This window comes from Carettochelys insculpta, chromosome 15 (genome assembly GCF_033958435.1).
Source record: "Carettochelys insculpta isolate YL-2023 chromosome 15, ASM3395843v1, whole genome shotgun sequence".
In the NCBI taxonomy this organism is placed as follows: domain Eukaryota; kingdom Metazoa; phylum Chordata; order Testudines; family Carettochelyidae; genus Carettochelys; species Carettochelys insculpta.
Window position 1 is genome coordinate 17,782,659 of NC_134151.1, and position 20,909 is coordinate 17,803,567.

At 46.0% G+C, this 20,909-nt stretch overlaps 1 protein-coding gene across 2 annotated transcripts in view; it reads left to right on the plus strand.

The window, feature by feature from the left end:
* NSG2 (neuronal vesicle trafficking associated 2) overlaps positions 1-20,909 on the plus strand; it is a 78,375-nt gene that overhangs the window by 16,739 nt on the left and 40,727 nt on the right. For both annotated transcript variants that reach the window (XM_075009519.1, XM_075009520.1), the window contains exons 2-3: positions 13,398-13,629; positions 14,426-14,576. In XM_075009519.1, coding sequence (XP_074865620.1) covers positions 14,448-14,576 — 129 coding nt within the window. In that variant the 5' untranslated portion in view covers positions 13,398-13,629; positions 14,426-14,447. The remainder of the gene's footprint in view (positions 1-13,397; positions 13,630-14,425; positions 14,577-20,909) is intronic.

Sequence of the window (20,909 nt, forward strand, 5' to 3'; positions counted from 1 at the left end):
ATTCTGATTTTTTTAGCTGGAAATAGAAAATAATAGCCTCTGTGACTCCTATTAAAAGAATAAAAAGGGGCACGTTTTCTGTTGATGGTACAATGGAGTTTTCTCATGATCATATTGCTGCTTTGTTGTGTTGCCAGTCATTGATCTGCTTTGTGTGGGTAGAAATGTTAGATATTCTATTCCCTCTGTAGTAAAATCTGTAAGTTGCTGTTTGCTTTGTTGTTTTCCGTGTGCTTTCCCTTGCACTGCATTAATGGTCTCTCTCTCTTTGGATCTTGCTGACAGCTTTAAAATGTCAATTTTCCATGAAGCACTCAGTGTTATGAGCTTATTACTGCTATTTTGTATCTGTTTTGTGAAGATCAGTGTTGGCAATTTTCAAGAAACGTTCTCAAATGAAAATGAAGCTGCTTCTTCGAGTGGTCCCCGTGGGTGCTCCACAATAGGTGTCGGGCTCGCGTGGCGCCGCAGATCGGAAATCTTCCAGCAGTTTCTCCTGGATCGCGCATGCGCCGGCGCGCGCCGCCCTCCTGCGTGCCCCCGGCCGCGTGAGCGATCCGGTCCCTGCCAGTTCCTTCTCAACCGCCATCGGCTGCAGACGGAATCTACTCAGGCTAAGGCCAGAGTCATGCTGTGAAGCTGTGCCGGCCTCCGTGGGGCATAGCGAATGCATCCGATGCCTGGGGGAATTACAGGCTACCCAGAAGTGTTCTCACTGTGCTAAGCTCACAGCCAGGGCCAGGAAGGACAGAGCGATGAGGCGTAAAATGCTCTTGTTGATAAGGCTCTCCAGCCGGACTTGCCAGAGAAGCCTCACCCAGAAGGGCCCTCTGAGTTGCATAAGAGGAGGGCAGTTTTCTTTGACCCCCCTCGGTGCAGAAACGTAGGAAACTCTCCCTGGCTCAATCCTTGCCGGTGTTTGCAGCGAGCAGGACAAGCGGAGCACTCAGCCTCCAGCCGCATACTCGGGCAAGCGGCAACGCGGCAGCGCACGTGGCAGAGGCTGAGCCTCCGGTTATACAACAGCCAGCACGCGCGGCGCCTAGAGAGTCAGCGAGGCAAGCACCGGACCCGGCGGCATCGCCACAGGCGGCACCAGCCCCCGCGGCACCAACGGTGCAGGGGCGCCAGGCATGGAGCCTGCAGGCACCGGAGAAGGATACCCGCGCGGCACCACAGCTGACGGTACTGAGCGCGGCGCTGACAGCAGGGCTGAGATCCCCGGCACGGAAGGGGGCGGTGCCGGCCCCACAGGGGAGGGGCAAGGCAAAATCAAAAGCCCGGCACCGCAGTCCATCTCCGTACAGGGCTGCGCTGCTGTTAGCACCAAGCCCTCCCCCTGTGATACACATGCCGCACCGAAGGCCTGTGTCTCCACCGGCCCATCCGGAACCACCTCCTCCATTCCTCCAACCAATGTCACCATGGCTTGGGCTACCTTCACCATTTCTGGGACTGGATACCCTGGAGTACGATCACAAGCCAGTTTCACCTCTGTCTGTGTCGTCGCAGAGGTGTCGCTCTCCCAGACATTGGGGGTACACACCCCGTGAGTGGTCTAGGTCTCCATCCCCGGACCCTTGCCCATGCTGCCATGGTCGTCCTTATCATGCTGGACACAGACACCACAGGCCTACACCCAGGGGCAGGTGCCCCCCGGCCGCTCAGTACCCCGGTGGGCACTCCCAATCGGGGACGGAAACACAGTTGTCTCAAGGGGAGTTAATTTTAGAACCCCGAGACTTTCCTTCACAATCCTCCAGCGAGCAAGTGTGTCATCAACCGCGGGAGCCCGAGGGTTCGAGGGAGGTTTACCCTAGTGGTTCCTCCTCATCCTCCCCAGATGAGGCCATGGCCCCCGGGGATGTCTCTCCCCCGGATGACCTTAAACAGTTTCAGGAGCTGTTTAAAAGGGTGGCTTTCCTGCAAGACATTCAAAGGGCAGAGGTGCAGGAGAAACATCACAAACTCCTGGAAAATTTGAGATCCCCGGCCTCGTCCAAAATTGCTATTCCACTGGACGAAGCCATTCTCGAGTCAGCCATTACTATATGGCAGACTCCGGCCTCTGTTCTGCCTATGAACAAGAGAGCAGAAAAGAAGTACTTAGTCCCGGCAAAGGGCATGGAGTTCCTCTTCAGTCACCCACAACCAAATTCTTTGGTGGTCGAGTCATCCCAGCAGAGGTCAAAGGCTTCAGTACAAATCGGGGGGATCGGACAAAGATGCCAAGAAGCTAGAGCTGTTGGGCAGGAACGTATACTCCTCTTCTACCCTGCTATTGAGAGTGGCAAATTATGGGCACACCTAGCAAACCATAATTTTGATAATTACTCCAGGCTTATTCCCCTCCTGGATTCACTTCCGGAAGACAAAAAGCCGGTGTTAAAGGCTATTATTCAAGAGGGCTACGCAGCATCGCGGACGGGAGTCCAGATTGCCCTGGACGTGGCGGACACGGCGGCACGTTCAACGGCTACAGCAGTGGTCATGCGTAGAGAATCCTGGCCCCAGACGTCGGGTATCCCGAGGGACCTACAGGCGAAGATCGTGGACCTTCCCTTTGATACATAAAAGCTGTTTGCAGACTCAACCGACTTGGTCCCTCACTCCAGTAAGGACTCGAGTGCTACACTTAGAACCTTGGGCATTTATACTCCCCCATACAGGGGGGCAAAATTTTATCCTCAGCAAAGATGCTACGTTTACAACCACAGCGTGCTCAATATCAACGGGGCTATGGCCAAGGGCTCTATCAACAGCAGCAACAGTACAGAACTCCTAGGCAATATTCTCAACAAAGCCGTACGCCCTCGGGTCAGGCCCAAAGGCAACAAGTTTGATGAGTATGTCGGGGGCTGCACTATCAATACCCTCGCTCAATGCCACTCTCATCTCATGTTCCATCATCGCCTCAGACCGTTCCACTCCCAATGGCAAAAGATCACCACAGACAAATGGGTGCTGGAGATCATAGCCACGGGTTATGCGATCCCCTTCCAGTCGCTTCCACTGACGAAGCCTCCCACCAGGCCTCGCCTCAGGGACACTGCCACGAGGCGAGGCTCAAGCAGAAGGTGAATCACCTTATGTTCATAGGGGAGGTGGAAAGAGTGCCAGAATAATTCCAGGGGAAGGTTTTTATTCACGCTACTTCCTAACAGAGAAGAAAACAGGAGGCTGGAGGCCCATCTTCGTTCTTCGGGGACTCAACCGTTACTTGCGCAAGCAACGGTTTCGGATGATCACAGTTGCCTTGATACTCACAGCACTGGACGATGGAGACTGGGTTGCAGCACTCGACTTACGAGATGCTTACTTTCATATAACAATCCACCCAGCACACAGACGCTTCCTCCACTTCACTGTTGGCCAGGAGCGCTTCCAGCACAGGGTTCTTCCGTTCGGCCTCTCCTCGGGCCCCAGAGTCTTTACCAAAACCCTGGCAGTGGTGTCAGCCTACCAGCACAGACGGGGTGTTTATTTTTCCCATGTCTGGGCGACTGCCTGCTAAAAGGGGCCTCGAAGGCAGAGGTCTCACGCATGATATGCGTCACAGCGGACACGTTTTTCTTCGCTGGGCCTAGTCATCAACCTCGCAAAGTCAAAGTCCGAACCCACACAACATATAGAGTTCATAGGGGCACGCATACACTCTATCACAGCAAGGGTGTACCTACCCAATGCACGCTTCCGCGCAATCAGTTCGCTGGTGGAAGTCATCGTACACAGCCCCACAGTGCCGGTCTTAACGTGCTTACAGCTGCTGGGCCACATGGCAGCAGCAACGTTTGTGGTACAGAATGCCAGGTTGCACATGTGAAGCCTGCAGCATTGGCTGGCGAGCGTTTACAAACCGGTATCCCACACTGTCCACAGGGTGGTGTCACCCACAACAGAGGTGCGCAGATCCCTGGCGTGGTGGGAAAACCCTGAGAATCTGCTAGTGGGGGTGCCTTTTCACCAACCACAAATTTGTATTTTTTCTTACTACTGATGCCTCCCACATAGGATGGGGAGCGCACATCGGCGACAAGGTAACGCAAGGGCTATGGTCCCCTGCGGAACAGACACTGCACATAACCATGCTGGAGCTCAGAGCAGTGTTCAACGCCTGCAAACATTTTCGAGATTACCTACATGGCAAAGTAGTCGGGATTCAATACCGACAATACCTCCACTATGTTTTACATCAATCGACAAGGAGGAGCATGATCCCGTGCCCTATGTGCGGAAGCAGTCCAATTGTAGAATTGGTGCATCGCCAACAACATAACGTTGAAAGCCTCGTACTTGCCGGGCGCTCACACCGTGAAAGCGGATCAGCTGAGCAGGCGCTTCGCAATCACGCACGATTGGCAGATCCGCTCCGATCTGCTACGGCGCATTTTTCGTACATGGGGGTTTCCCCAGATCGATCTGTTTGCCACAAGGTCTTGCACAAAGCTAGAAGGGAGAGAGCTCGCATGATACTCATAGTCCCGCTTGGGATCGGCAGGAATGGCTTCCCTTGCTTTTGCGCATGTCGGACCGCCCATCCCTCCCTCTACCGGTGGCGCTGGACTTACTCGCGCAGGCTCAGGGGTCCTTAGGGCACCCGCGCCCTCAGGGTCTGCACCTACAAGCATGGCTAATCCATGGCTCAGCTCCTTAAAGAGCACGTGTACGGAGGGAGTACAAGTCCTGGAATGTAGACGAAGGACCTCCACCAGGAGGACTTACAAGCAGAAATGGAGTCGATTCACAGCCTGGTGTTCCGCCAAGCAGTTAGCTCCCCTTGACGTTCCTATATCTGTAATACTAGAATACTTATTGGACCTCAAGAGAGGCGGGTTTTCTCTATCCTCACTAAAGGTCCACCTCGCCGCTATATCAGCCTTTCGGCATACAGAGGAAGGGCCCACAGTATTTGCCCATCCTATCGTTACCAGGTTCTTGAAGGGGCTGGTAAACCTGTACGCCCCTTGGAAACCGCTTCCACCATCGTGGAATTTGGACTTGGTGCTCAGCACGCTATCGGGTCCACCTTTTGAACCATTAGCCACAGTTCCCATACGTCTCCTTACAAAAAAAAAAACAAAAAAAAAACCTTCCTCCTTGCAACTACATCAGCCCGCAGGGTGAGTGAGCTCGCGGCAGTGATGGGAACGCCGCACTGCACAGTATTCTCAAAGGAGGCGGTAACCTTAAGGCTACACCCAGCTTTTGTTCCAAAAGTCTCTTCAGAGTCCAATCTTAACGAGCCAATAGTTTTACCCTTATTTTACCCGAAGCCTCACAGCTCCGGCAAGGAGGCATGCCTGCATCTCCTGGACGTGAGGAGGGCGTTGGCCTTCTACATAGACAGAACTAAGTCCTTCTGGAAAACGGACAGGCTCCTAGTCTGTCTCTCTCTCCCAGGTCAAAAGGAGAAGGTCTCTCTTCACAGAGAATATCTAAGCACATTGTGTCCTGTATAAAAATGTGCTACGAGCTTCAAAATGCTCCTTTGCTGGCCCCGCCCAGGGCTCACTCCACCAGAGCGGTGGCGGCGTCAATAGCCTTCTTCAAGGGCATCGCGTTAAGACATCTGTAGAGCGGCGACCTGGTCATCCTACGACACCTTCGCCGAGCATTATGCCCTGCCTTGGGTATTCGAAGAGGACACCCGTCTGTCGACAGCAGTCCTCTCGGGGGCAAGCTGCACATGAACCGATTACCCACCTCCTTACTTGGGTTACTGCTGGGTAGTCACCTATTGTGGAGCACCCACGGGGACCACTCGAAGGAGAAAGAGAAGTTACTCACCTGTAGTAACGATGGTTCTTTGAGATGTGTCCCCGTGGGTGGTCCACCACCCGCCCCTCCTCCCCGCTTCGGATCTCTGTCTAGTGTTTTTCAGGAGCATCCGAGGTGGTTGGTCAAGGAACTGGCGGGGACCGGATCGCACACGCGGCCGGGGGCGCGCGCAGGGGGGCGGCACGCGCCGGCCTGTGTGCGATCCAGGAGAAACTGCTGGAAGATTTCCGATCTGCGGCGCCGGGCGAGCCCGACACCTATTGTGGAGCACCCACAGGGACATATCTCGAAGAACCATCGTTACTACAGGTGAGTAACTTCTCTTTTTACACTTTCTCACGCAGCCACAGGAATTTCCTCTATGGAATTTCATGAGATGCACTGTGTATAACCATATTTGCTTATTTTTAGTGTCGAAGATGTTTTACTCTTGTCAGTCCTTGAGAACTAAGGCAGAACGAAGGCTTCTATTCTGTGTCATGTGTTCTCAATATAATTGTTTATTTAGTTCCAGTCAGTTACCTATGATACTGCAAGGTATAACTGCAGGGAATTTAATAAGCAACGCTCTAGGTAAATAGGCAAGGAGTGGAGTACAGTGTGCTTTCCCTTATCTCTGTTGGTCCTGAAGAAGTAATTGGAGTAACAATCAGGAAAACATTTTAATACTAAAATGAGTGTGACTACATAAAGTCAAGCTGCTGAGTAAGCAGGTCCCATATTTGTATCAAGGTGCAATTTGAAAGCCATAGATTTGCACAAGTGTCACTAATGACATCATTTGAAGGCAATAGGGTTGCTCAAGTGTCATTGAGCTCATAATTTGGCTCACAGGATTTTTATTACTTTACATATAGTGGTACAAGAACAATTTGTATGGAGGAGGTGCTGAGAGCCATTGAACCAAACTGTAAACCCTGTATATGATGGCAACCACTTCAATCCATACTCCTAATTCCAGCACCTGTCCTTCTTAATGCAAAAGAGAGGTCTGACTTTGTGATCACAGGGTGAATGTGAAAGCCTGGAAATCAGAAAAGCACCCTCTACTGCTTAACATAGTACTCTTATCTGGTGATCCCCACAGTGGGGAGGTTGTGGTAACTCCATCTATGGCATGGTTTCTCAAACTGGTAGGCACAAAGACATGCTGGGGGGTGGGCACGAAGCAACCCATCCCCCTCATCATTCCCCCCCACCCTTTGCTTCTGGCTCTCAGCCCCTGTCATTTTACATTGGTGACCCTGACGCAGCCACTATAAAAAGCAGGAAGCCAGCAAAGACCCAGATGCAAAGGTGAGTGAGTGTGCGTTGTGGGGGAGGAGGATGGGCTTAGATGGGAAGCTGGAGGTTGCTGGCTAAGTTAAGGGGGATGGGCTAAGACCAGGGGGCTGGTAGTGCCTGGCTTTGTGGGAGGGGAGGGGAGGGGCTTGGGTGGGTGGCTTGTGGGGCTCACACAGCTGGCCAGCTTGCAGGACTCATGGGGCTTAGGTGGCTGGCTCCAGCATTGTAGGGGTTGGGCTGGTGGGTAGGCAGCTGGCCCCAGCAACATGGGGCTTGGGCAGCTCAGGTCGGCAGCTGACCCAGGCAGCATGGGGCTTGGATAGGTGGCTCAGGCAGCTGGCCCGTGGCTTGGGCAGGTGGCTGTGGTAGCGCAGGTCTGAGGCAGGTGGGTGGCTGTCACAGGCAGCTGGCATGTGGCTCAGGCAGCTGGTCAACTGGGGCTGCACCAGGCACCCCCAAGGGACCAGGAAAAACTATTTGTGCTTATTTTTAATTTTAAATAACATCTTTATATCAATGTTCTGTGTTTATTTTAAATTACAAATAGAATTTTTTAAAAAATGGAGTTGGGTGATGGTAAAGAAAAGGTCGGGTGTGGGGGGGGGCGTGAGGGTTTCTCAGAAATCAAAAAGGAAGGGCGTGATGCCAAAAACTTTGGAAACCACTGATCTAAGGTATGTCAATGCCAGCTATGCTATTCATGTAGCCCAATTGTGTACCTTAGTTCAACAGTGACCTTGACCTTAGTTGAAAAGTTTAATCTAAGTGACTTGACTAGATTCATACAGGTACCCCATGGCACAGAAAGGAATAGAATCCAATTACCCAGGGAAACATCGTCTTTTCTCTTGCTGCAGTCTGCCAAATTCACTACGCGTCATCCAACTTCTGCAAGAAATGGAGGGGGTCACATTTCTTTGACTGATTTATCTCCAAATTAAGTCCATCCTGTGCACTGAATGAGGTGGATATCTTGTAGAAAAAGGAAATATGATTATATATTTGATACTGTACCATACTGCATCTGCATAAAGGGGTTGAACAAGGGTTGTAAAATCTTATTCTGGGATTTCCTAACTGAGGAGAAAGGTACGCTCAAATTGTGCAGAAATCCCACAATTTTCACAAGTGGGTCATGGCATAATTAGCAAATTTTTCAGATATGTTACACATCTGAAAAATTAACCATGCCCTTACTAATGACCCCTTCCCAAATGTGTGATTTTTACTTCATTGTTACTCAAAACGGGGGCATGGAGCCAAAAGTGGGTTGCAAGCCTGTTAGAAAGTAGTTATTGCCACCCTTACTTTTGCAGTGCTGCTGGCGTGTGGTACTACCTACAGGTCTGAGTGAATGGGCCAGAGGTGCCATCCATACTGCCTCCACAGCTGGATAACCAGAAACCAGATTTCGTAGTCCATGATGCAAATTTCATGACCATGAGTTTGGTACAGCCGTATTTGAGTACTTGATTTGCAACCTTTATAATGTATTAATGTAGGGTTGTGTGTGTAATTTCCTTTTATTTTAATTAAAGGATACTGGAAAAACAAATAAACAAATTGCACCATGTGGCATCATATTGCCTACCACATGGACCATCAGCGTGTTTGGAGCCACTAGATCTATCACACAGACTTCTGACACTTAAGTTAATGGAGTAACTGATAGCAGTAGTATGTTATCCATATTCTGTGGCACCAGATGCAGCTTGGATATTGCCATTGGATACTTCCTAACAGCAGGAGAACAGTGAGACTCAGGGTTATGGTGTTATGCTTAAAAGAAGCGTGCAAGATTGTTTTCAGGGGGACCAGGCAACATGCCACGGTTATTGATAATGTAACAAAATAGCGTATGCTTTTACACACACACACGCACCCTGCAGATGTTATAATGACCAGTGTGTTGCTTGCCCTGACTTACTGATCAGGTAAGTCAGATGTGAGGAGGAGCGGGGGGGTCTTACTGTCTGGACTGGTGCTCCAAGTCTTAGAAGGACAGAACCCAAAGAATTATACAAGACACCCCCATCCTTTATAAGGTTTTACCTCCATGCAGCTCCATGCATTTTGCACTATGAGGCCTTAATCAGTCACTTAACAGCACAATCAGTCCTTCTGCAACATAAAGTTGTTCTTGCAGTTGTCTGATGTCAGTATGCTGACAACTTCTCCTGCCTGGTGGTTTCTGAGAAAGTGGTTATCAGTTCCCTGTCAAGGGATGCTTGTTCCTAACTTTGAGGATAGTCAATCTGCCTGGTCCAGTCTTTGTAGTTATTTGGTGCCCCCAAGTTTTCAGCCTCACCTCTGGTTATCTGGGTATGCAGTGGCCTTTATGCCTATGTCTCTAAAAACACTCTTTCTCTCATTCAGAGGGACACCACATTTACATAATTGTAGCATGGAATGAACAGTAATAGTTTCTAATACTATCATCACTCTTTGATAGGATAACGAGCCTTGTGGATAAGGGAGAAGCAATGGATGTGGTATACCTAGATTTTAGAAAGGCATTTGATATGGTCTCGCATGATATTCTTATCAATCCACTAGGCAAATACAACTTAGATGGGGCTACTATAAGGTGGGTGCAAAACTGGCTGGATAACCGTACTCGGAGAGTAGTTACTAATGGTTCTCAATCCTGCTTGAAAAGTATAACAAGTGGGCTTCCGCAGGGGTCTGTATTGGGACTGTTTCTGTTCAATGTCTTCAAAGATTTAGATATTGGCATAGACAGTATGCTTATTAAGTTTGCAGATGATACCAAGCAAGGAGGGTTTGCAACTGCTTTGGAGGAATAGGGTCAAAGTTCAAAATGATCTGGACAAATTGGAGAAATGGTCTGAGGTGAGCAGGATGAAATTTAATAAAGACAAATGCAAAGTGCTCCACTTAAGAAGGAACAATAAGTTTCACACATACAGAATGGGAAGCGACTGTCTAGGAAGGAGTATCGCAGAAAGGGATCTAGGGGTTTTAGTGGACCACAAGTTAAATATGAGTCAACAGTGTGATGCTGTTGCAAACAAAGCAAACCTGATTCTGGGATGCATTAACAGATGTGTTGTGAAGAAGACATGAGAAGTCATTCTTCTGCTCTACTCTGCGCTGGTTAGACCTCAGTTGGAGTATTGTGTCCAGTTCTGGGCACCACATTTCAAGAAAGATGTGGAGAAATTGGAAAGGGTCCAGAAAAAAGCAGCAAGAATGATCAAAGGTTTAGAGAACATGACTTATGAAGAGAGACTGAAAGAACTGGGCTTGTTTAGTTTGGAAAAAAGAAGATTAAGAGGGGACATGATAGTGGTTTTCAGGTATCTAAAAGGGTGTCATGAGGAGGGAGAAAACTTGTTGTTCTTGGCTTCTGAGGATAGAACAAGAAGCAATGGGCTTAAACTGCAGCAAGGGAGGTTTAGGTTGGACATTAGGAAAAAGTTGGTGACTGTCAGGGTGGTCAGATGCTGGAATAAATTGCCTGTGGAGGTTGTGGAGTCTCCATCTCTGGAGATATTTAAGATCAGATTGGATGAATGTCTACCAGGGATGGGCTAGGCAGTACTTGGTCCTACCATGAGGGCAGGGGGCTGGACTTGATGACCTCTCAAGGTCCCTTCCACTCCTAGCATTCTATGATTTTATCACCTATGCATTACAATTTAACATCAGAATACACCAGCATTACACAGATCTGGAGCTAAGTTACCAAAGCTGCCTTGTTCCAAGACCTACATCATGTAGGTAATTAGTATCACAACATACATTAATTATACCTAACTTATTGCCTACAAAACTAAAAGGTTATATTGTATAAATTGATTATAACCAGTTAATTTATTGTGCAGTTTAAGGCTATAATGGATTTCATTTTGAGTTTTGGAAAACAGAGTGATGATCACTACAGCAGTCACCTTCTCTTCTGAGCACTACCTTTTCTGCCCTTCCCCTCCATCAGGTCTGTTCCCAGTCCTTCTGTTTGTCACGCATGACTCTTTATCCCAATCTTCGGCTCTTGACCTAGCGGGCCCCAGTCTTTGCTCCTTGGACTACTCATCTCAGTCTCAACCTACTTGTTCAGCAAATCTTGATCTCTCCCCTGCATACTCTTCCTGAATCCTTATCTCCCCAGAGCTTTCTAGTCCCACATTCTTTCCAAGTTGCCCCCAACCAGGGCTCCAGTTCTTTGTCCCAGTATCTTAGCCCAGTCAGTCTCATTTGTCCTCTCTTGGCTTTTCATCCAGTTTCTCTCTCTCCTTTGGCTTCCAGTTGGATCCCCTGGTCCCTTATCTCCCTGGTTCCCTGTCCCAATCTCCTCCCAGGCTCCTCACTTAATCTCAGATTTTTGTGCCTCTCTTCCCCCTGCCCTGACTCCTGGTCCCAATCTCTTAGTCCGGCCACTCCCAGTTTTCTCCCTGCATCTTGGATCCACATCAGATCCCCCACTCATCTCCTTTCCCCTGTTCCAGTAGTCCTCCATCTCCCTTCCCAGCCATTCCCAAATTCCACAAAGCTCTTCATCTGATCAGTTTTACCTCACCTACTGGCTCCCAGTTTCCCTCCATATTTCCTTCCGTGGCTCCCAGTCCAAGTGTCCTTGCCTAGCCGGTGCCAGTTTCCTTCTCACCACTCAGCCTCCAGTCTTAGTCTCCCTGTCCAATTTGTCCCTGCTATCTCCCCAACAGTTCTGGCTCTTAACTTCACTGTATTGAGAGCAGGCAGTCCTGGGCTTGGTTGGGCAGGGTGCTATGTTGAGAGCACAGGTGAGCCAGGCTTCCTCGTTTCAACTGAGGTGTGGAACTCAGATGCTAAAATCTAAGTGTCTTCAGAACGTGTCAATTATGATGTTTCAAAAATGGATTTTGGCCATATTTGGGTGATTTTTCTTTTGCGGGAATAACAGCAAAAGGCACCGTTTGCTTACAAAGGCCAGTCCCCTTCAAATGTCAAGTCCCTGTTCCAAAGCATAGGGGCATTGCAACTGGTTGAAGCAAAGGAAGCCAGAAATTTTCATCGTGAGCAAAATAATAGATTTTCCCTATCATGCTTCTTAGAAATGGAATAAAAATAGAATGCAGTACAGAAAATTATTCAGCCTGAGGCAGACATCTTGCATGGAAAATTTCAGACAAAACAGTTTGATAAAGTTCTAAGCAACTGTAAACACCTTAATAGATAGGGAGAGATTATTATAAAAAAGGCTGTTGGGACTAAGGATTTCTTGCACTCAACAGCCATACTTAGCATTTGGAATGAACTTCCAGAAATATAATGAAAGACTTTGTCTGGCCTGTGCCAAGGTATCAGTAGCATTGTCATAACTGGCCTCCAAAAGGCCTTCTCTACAGTTCACACCTTTCAGAAGTAAATTTAGTACTTGTGAAAGATGCCAGATTGAAAACGCTGGAGCCAAACTCTACAATCAAATCAGATTGAGCATATACTGTACCAGGGTTAGATTGTTCGTATTACTCTTTACACATAAGCAAAGTACTTCAGCCCTAACCTAAAAAGGCTGCTGCTTATGATTCAGATATTGTGGTGATGGTTCTAGTTGAACTGTAAGTGGAGTTCAGTGTCTGAGGCTTTGTGACACTTAGTACCAAATCAAAAAAGCAGTCAAGTACATTTTAAAGACTAACAAAATAATTTATTAGGTGAGCTTTCGTGGGGCAGACCCACTTCTTCAGACCATAGCCGTACCAGAACAGACTCAATATTTAAGGCACAGAAAACCAAAACAGTAATCAAACTTGACAAATAAAAAAAAAAAAATCAAGGTGAGCAAATCCGGGGGGTGGGGGGCGGGCAGGGAAGAATTAGATTAAGACAAGTATGCCAGTGTAGTGGTGATAGTGGCTATGCAATATGGGGTGGGGTCTGTGTCCCTGGCAGTTGAATGAGAGTTACCGTTTCACAAAGGGGATCACTTTCACTCAGGACCAACCTTGGCTGGCTTTGAGCCAAGGACTGAAGCAGTGAGAAGTTTTGTATGCCAGCCCTAACTCCCAGGGGCAGAAGTCCCCTTATTTCCCTAGGAGGCCTACATCCTGTACAAGCTGCACTCATGGTTTACTAAATGGAGCTAACAGACGTTGCCCTGATAAAGCCGGGAGTGAGGGCTAGGCAAACTCCTCCTATGGCCTGCCATAAATGAAATCACACTAGCTGTATGCTTTGGGGGCCTCAGGCAGCATCCCAGTACAAGTTGGAATCGTTGCTCCCGCCTGTGCGAACTCCCCTTTCATTCCCTAGGCAGCCTGCGGGTGGCGGTGGTGGGTAAGCGCTTTTCCGGCGGCCCTACGACTCCGGGGATATTTTTTTTTCCCTTGCAGCACTTGTGGCCCTGCATTGAAACAGCAGGTGGTGCCAGATTCCACACGGAAGCCGCTTCCATAGCGTTTCTGTGCGTGCGGGTGGAGATGTGTGTGCGCTGCAGGCTGGGGCTGCGCTCCGCACTCCACTCCCCGCTTCGCCTTCAGTAGCATTCCGAAGCGCTGTCCCTTCAGCACCGTCTGCCCGAGCCCGGTCCCGCGCAGCTCGGCCTGATCCTCGGCGTGGTTTGCAGTAAGTCCAGGGAGATGTGTGGTTATACGCGGAGGGGAGGAAGGCTGCTGGTGGTGTGTTTTCGTGTGTTGTGCAGCACTCCCGGGGTGGCCGTGTAGCTTTGCCACCGACAGTAGAGAATGAGCGCTGAGCCTGGGTGGCATTGTGCCACATACAGCTTCAGAGGGGATCAAGCGTGGGGGCAGGAGGGGGCATATTCAAATCGGAAACCTATTCTCAGATTCACAGTTTATCCTTTAAAAAACAAAAATAGCGCACAGGGGAGCAGCGCCCAGCCCCTAATAGCAGCCCCCTCTTCTGCATAGCCGCAGGACGGGGAAACATGCCAGTTTCAGCAGCGGTCTTTTCTGTGCCCTTTTTGTGTTGTCTGTTAATGGTTTTTCATAGCTCCAGACCTCAAAAGGCTAAAACTATGAATGTGATGGGGAAAAAAATGCTGGGCCCTCCAGTTTATCTCCGGTGCAGGTCCACAGGGATGGTTAGATTCACCGCAGGGCATGAATTTGGCTCCCGCATGAGGGCTTTTTGCCCCATGGTCCTGATCTGCAACAATATTTGCTGTGTTAGTGGGATTGTGAGAGGTTTTATTTGGATTCATCTGGGGCCTTTTGAGGAATTTGTAATATACCTTACCAGGAAGTTGTTCCTGACCTGATGTACTTTGCTTCTAGCAATCCAGTAAAAAAGCCCAAATGTTCAATGACTGATAAGCAGAATCCTCTTCTCCATCTCTCCCCTCTGTGCCCCCAGCCCATCCCCATCCCTCTGTAACATCAGGCATCTTGACTTGGTTTAGGTCTGGAAAGCGAGTTCCAAGCATGGTGAAGCTGGGAAGTAATTTGAGTGACAAGAACAGCAAACAGCCATCCAGTGAAGATGGTTTTCAGACAGTTCCTTTGATCACTCCCTTGGAAGTAAACCACCTTCAGTTCCCAGCTCCGGAAAAGGTAATCCCCCCTCATCCTCTCAAACACAAAAAAACCTCACAGAGATCAGCCAGGTCTTTGACTTTTTGCTGCCCTGTTTAGTTATTGGTATTTAGCAGGCATTAAAATGCAGTCCATGTACCTTATCAGTGCAACACAATAAAAAGGGTTTTCTTTGTTGGTGGTTTTGTTTTGTTTTTTGTGTTTTAAACACAACAAACTGACATATGCAAACCACAAAATGTCCCCTCATGACTGCAGGTTGGGAAAAGGCTTAATATATTTTTTCCTAAAAATGGCATGAGCATTAAATAGGAAAAAGCTTAGAATGTACTTTAAAAATACAAGAGGAAACATGTGAACAAATAAATCTTGTATCTGCATTGAGAATGATGAGCTGATTCTTGTGTAATAAACATAAGTTGAAGGATATCTAATTTTAATTATTCAAATCAAGATTTATTTTTTTTAACTGTGGCCTTGCAAGAGCCATTTGATTGCATTTAATTTTATTGATCTAAACAGAACAACTGAATTCCCCTATAGAAAATGTGATAATGGGTTATTCTACGTACCTTTTTTCCCATTGGCTTCTGTGAGGGAGCAGCTTTTTCTTCTAGCCAATCAACACTCTCAGAATTCAAGTATAGCACTAAAATGTTCAAAAATGGGTGTTAGTGATTGGATGGTGCTTATCAGCTTTGTTTTTTTAAGGAACTATATGTACTATGAAATCATTTTGTCTATTTATATGCAGTGATGAGACATGTTGATAATGTAACAAGACAATAATGTGTGATACCATTAGGCCAATTCACAATGGGAACAACTGTCCAAGAAATTCTACTCTCATTGCTCCTTAAGGGAAAAAAAGGCTTGCTGCATTGTGGCGTCTAGATACCTCAGCGATAAATGCCATGTCAATACAAAAGAAAGAGTGAAGGATTAAGTCTCATGGGATAATGATAGCAGCAAAATTAACATAGATAATGGCTGAATGATGCTGGTAATAAAAATTTGGAAAAAGCACAGGCACCGTGGTAATGGGTATAGGAAAAAATCTAGATGAATAGAAAATTCACAACAACATGCGTGTTGGTTCTTTACATGTAGAAAATACATAATGTGTGCAAATGTATCTTAAATATATAATTTATATACGTATAAACAGATTATTTAAAGAACCAAATATATCTGTGTGTCTATGTCCATCAGAACAGAATTAATTCACACACGTTGGCAGAAACCAGAACCATGCCAAAATATGGGATAACAAGGTTGATTTTCTTTCCACTTGTGTCTGTGTAAATGCACCAGTGTCAATTAAGAGTAACGTAATTGAAATCGGTAGTGACCCTGGTCTGAACGGGCATAAATGAGAGAATAAATCAGCTCTTTACCTCTGGTACTCATAAACAAGTAATTAAACAATTAATTTTAAAAAAGCCCTAAAAATTAACACAATTTATCACAAATTTCTGAGAGGCTCTAGGGAAAATGAAAGATGCATAGGAACAGCTCATTTTGATGTTACCACAAAACAGTCAGTCAGGTTCAGGAACTAACTACCATATAGTCTGGGGTTTAAATCTCCCAGGTATTGACTCCAGTTGTAAAATTTAAAAGCAACAATATTAAAACTGATGGATAGATAATGAAAACACTGATAATTGTCATATTACAATTTTCTGTTGGTGAAAACCTGTTGTAATATAATGGTTTCAATGGATTCCCAAGCAATCTGTCTGTTTAAATAAATGTGTAAATAATGTACATTCATCTCCATGCACATGTACTTTCTGCACTTGTTAGTTGTGGCACAAACCCTTGGTCCTACCATTGCCTGACTGCTGAAGCACCTACCAAAGGACAAAGACCCTGATCCAAAGCTCATTGAAATCAATGGTATTGATTCCTATGGCCCTTGAGTTATCTCTTAGTTGTATGAGAACAGGAGTTAGCGGTAACTGAAAGTCTGTTATTACAAAGGAGAGGTTTCTAAAAATCCTCAACAATCCTTAATTTATTATTTATAGGACAAAATAAATGAAGGATGAAAGTCACCCCATGGCAGAGGGCCTGTGTAAGGCCCTATTAATAAGCTGAATCTACAGTAAAGAGAGTGGGAGTTAAGTGGTTAAGAATGTATTTCACCTTACTCAGTGTTTGTGCAAGCAAAACTCTCACTGACTTCAGTGACACATTGAGCATAAGGGAGGACCTTGGCCTATATTTATGTTTGGATATGCTCTGCACTCAGGGAGCAAGAGGTTATTTTGTTTTATTTTAAAGGGCATTTTGCTTTCTGTCTGTAATAGGCGTAGTCCTGCCAGCTGTGGATTAGGGTTTCTGAGAGGTAGGCTGGCTTCTGATGCGTCTCAAAGCAGTGGTCAATGGGATCAAAAGTAGTTTGTGGAAGGGGTTTTGTCTCCTCTTCTTAAACATAGATCAGATTTATTTTTAACCACAAGGAGGCAGTACTCTAGACCTCCGCCTTCCTATGTTTGCTCATCAGTGCTGTGTTGACAATTTAGCAAGAGAAGGTATTTTTGGCATCTTTCCTTAATGGAAAGTCCTGAAAACTCTCTTTGGCTAGTAAGCTCACTTGCTAAAATCTGTCTCCCTCCTGATCTTACCTAGAGTACTATGAAACTGTCTGAAACCACCCCCCCACCACTCATGCATCTGATGAAGTGGGTCTTTGCCCATGAAAGCTTATGCTCCAAAATATCTGTTAGTCCATAAGGTGCTACAAGACTTCTTGTTGTTCTCAAAGCTACAGACTAACACGGCTACCTCTCTGATACTAGAGTACTATGGTTATTCTCCTGTAAGATACCACATGTTTTAAGGCTGGCCTTGAACTCCGATCATTGTGCACAGCTTGCAGGAAATTGAGGCTAGTTTCTAGGCTGATGAGAGGATTTAGGCACCCAATCCTGTTCAGACCAAGACTGGATGTCTTTCTGGAGGACATGTATTAGCCAAACATAAGTGATTTGGCTCAGTACAGGATGAAATTCTGTGGCCTGTGTGACACAGGAGGTCAGATTAGATGATCTAACAGTCCCTTGTGCCCTAAAATTTGTAACGCCATGAATTTCTTTCCTTCTCAAATTGAAGGTTTGTCATGGTTTTGTGGGACTCCAGCGGCCAGCTCTGAACCTGAAAGAAACCTTTCTCCTTGGCAGGAACAGCACATTTTATTTTATCCATTTTGCCAATCTCAAAACCTCTCAGAGTGAGAGACTCTCCATTATTCATAACCCTGGGAAGTAGTATTTTAAATTTTCATGATTTTCACTTTGCGCCACCTGAACTGTAATATATTACATGTGCCATGGCAGTGAAGTGGGAATTGCATGAGGGCTGCATGCCCTTTTCGAAATGAATAATTTAAGGTTTTCACAGTGCCAGTTATGTTAAATTTTATTATTCGTTTCTTGGAGCGGGGGGGAAATACAGAGCTTAAACACAAATATAAAGTGATGATAAATGATACTATATTTAGCCAGGCAAAGAAAAACTTTGATATCAGTTCATTTTCTGAAAATTCTATTTCATCCTTTTACATTTTAAAGAGTTTAATAACAAATGTAATGTTTTTCCCTACTTTTCATTTCATATATATCCTTCTCAAATCAAATTGTTTTAAATATCATTTCCTTGTTTAGAGATGAAAGGTGATAGGAAACCAGAGAAAAATAGCAGACAGTGAGGTAACCTAACAGAGGTTTCAGATTACTGAAGTAGTTGAGAGGTGACATTTTTCATATAGTTCAGGATGTCAAAAACTAGGGCGGGGGGAGCATAATTCAGATTCCAGGAAATGAGCTTAAACAGGGAATTTAAGATGGACTAAATTACACAGATGTTTCTATGGAAGAAGGATCATGTGTTCTCTACATAGAAAACAGTGAGTTTGAACTCTCAGAATTCAGGAAACAATGTTGTATTTGAGAAGCAGAGTTTATTGCTTCTTTGGAACAGGCAGGAGACTTGGCCTTCCAAAACCACAGGCTGTTTGACATCTGCAGAGAATACTCATGGACCTGAGACTGTATTTGTAGAGATGTGGCATTGGCATGGAGTCTCTGTACCCTCCTACTCTGCTTCCCACAGAATAGCTTCATTAGGAGTTAAGTTCCCATGAACTTTTGTAACTCACAGTGCCCAAGTGAGACTTTGTCCCGTACAAGAAGCTGATCTTTTAAAGCGGCTTATGAGGATGCAGCAGATACCAGGCAGTGAACTTGGTCCCTTAGCTCAAGCAGTAGAGGTTGATGCTTTTAGTGGGAGAGTTCCTGGTTTAATCTCTCTTGGTGACTTGTAAAGAGCAGTAGCCATAATCCTACCATGCCCTTTCCACGACATTCTCTTTTAATTCAATGCATGGAGGGTGATTTTACAATGTGGTATCCCAGTTGGATTAAAGGTGCCACACTGTGGAGAGCCTCTATCTCCCTGGTCTAACTACCTATTGCTCTTACCCCTTATTCCACAGCATATCAAAGGCTTTCATGTGCTCAGATGGAGTGAGCCATTGCTGCCCTCGAATGTGCCACTGTCTGACTTCTGTTCCACTCAGCTTTCCATAGTGGGGAGACTGGAGAGACCTTGGCATGTTTTATTTAGCAGGGCAATTGGGTAGGTAGAGCATGGATCTGGGAGTTACGAGGGCTGGTTTCTATTTCTGTTTCTGTCTCAACCATTGACTTGCTGGTGTGACTCAGCAAACAGCTTCCCTCCCTGTCTGAGGTTGCCAATCTGTAAAATCAGAATAATGATTTATGTGCTGTTGTGTAAAGCTCTATGGATGAAGAGTGCAACAAACCTGTTAAGTGTTGTTATAAACTGCTGTGTGAAGGTGACGGAAGCAAGAATCTTAGGCTCTCGTTCATCAAAGCACTTAAGGATATGCTTAACTTTGTAACCCCATTGACATTAACAGGACTACTTATATGCAGTAAGCACATGCTTAAGGTCTTTGCTGTCCCACGAAAGCTCACCTAATAAATTATTTTGTTAGTCTTTAAAGTGCTACTTTACTGCTTTTTTGTTTTGATAGTATATAGACCAGCACGGCTTTCTCTCTGTTACTTCTTTGCGGGAGTGGTGCCTTAAAGAATGCAAGAGTAGCTAGACTTGTCTCTGGGGGAGGGGATGCTATGTGACAGATGGGATCCAAAGAAAGAGAAGTGCTTCCATGCTGGGTTAGGGAGCTTTCTCCTCTTCTTAAAATGACTTACCGCTTGTGTAAAACTTCATCTTGGAAACAGCTTTCAGGGAATGGTTGTAAAGAAAAGTGAACACAGAATACTTGATTTCTGATCTCTTTATTTCCTTTGCTATAAATAGCATTGTCCCTGAGTAGATGAAAGTTGAGACCCAGCTGGCAAATGTTGTATGGAGTTTGTAAATAAGTTTTTGTAGCAGTATCAGTTTGCCTAAAGATCCCCTGAGTTAGCATTTGTCTAGACTCCACCTAGGGCACAGAGCTTGAATGTGTCACCAAGGCTATAAATAAAGGCATAGGCAGCAGTAAAACTATAATCTGTGGGATTTTGGTGGACAAACACAATGAGTAAAGTTAAGCACATTTTTAAGTGCTGGATCAGGGTTTAGGTAAACAAAACCAAAGGCTGTTGAGTGTTTAATGGTACATATGCAGCAATCACAGAGCTAAACTGAGCCCAGTATTTTTCAGTAGGACATTGATAAGATTGTTACTTTACAAAACGGATAAACATGGATTCTCCACCCCAAACACCTTATGCCCAAATCCTCAAAGGAGTTTAGGTGCCTAACTTCCATAGATTTAAATGGGAACTAAGTGCCTAAACACCTTTGAGTGTTTGAGCCTTAGTCTAAGATGCTGATCTTCAAGCACAGACACTTGAGCTTGTGATTATGCTGAGTTCTGCTGAAGTCAAGGCCAAAGTGACAAAAGGAGATGAGAACATAGGGGAATATGTGCAAAATAAAAATGAGAGATGCAGTGGCTTTATGGTCACTTGGGTGCTAATGCATGTTGATAGGGTGCAGTGAAGATATTTGTTTCTCTAGCTAAGGGAGATTTTGAGTGAGTGAGTGCTCTTAGAGATGGAAGAACCCTGAAAACCAAACCCCCCAAATCCCAAATTTCCAACAAACAAACAGGCATTATTTAAAAAAATCACAAAGAGTTTTGAATAAACCAAAATCACTCCCTCTTCTAACCTGGCAGACTGAAAATGGTTTCACGCGTTCCGTTTCTTTGTGAAAAATCTATACCATGTTTTGGCCAGCTCTAGTTTAGATTTGCTCAAAAGACATCACTGTAGATAGATGCACTGAGAGCCATATTAGGCAGTG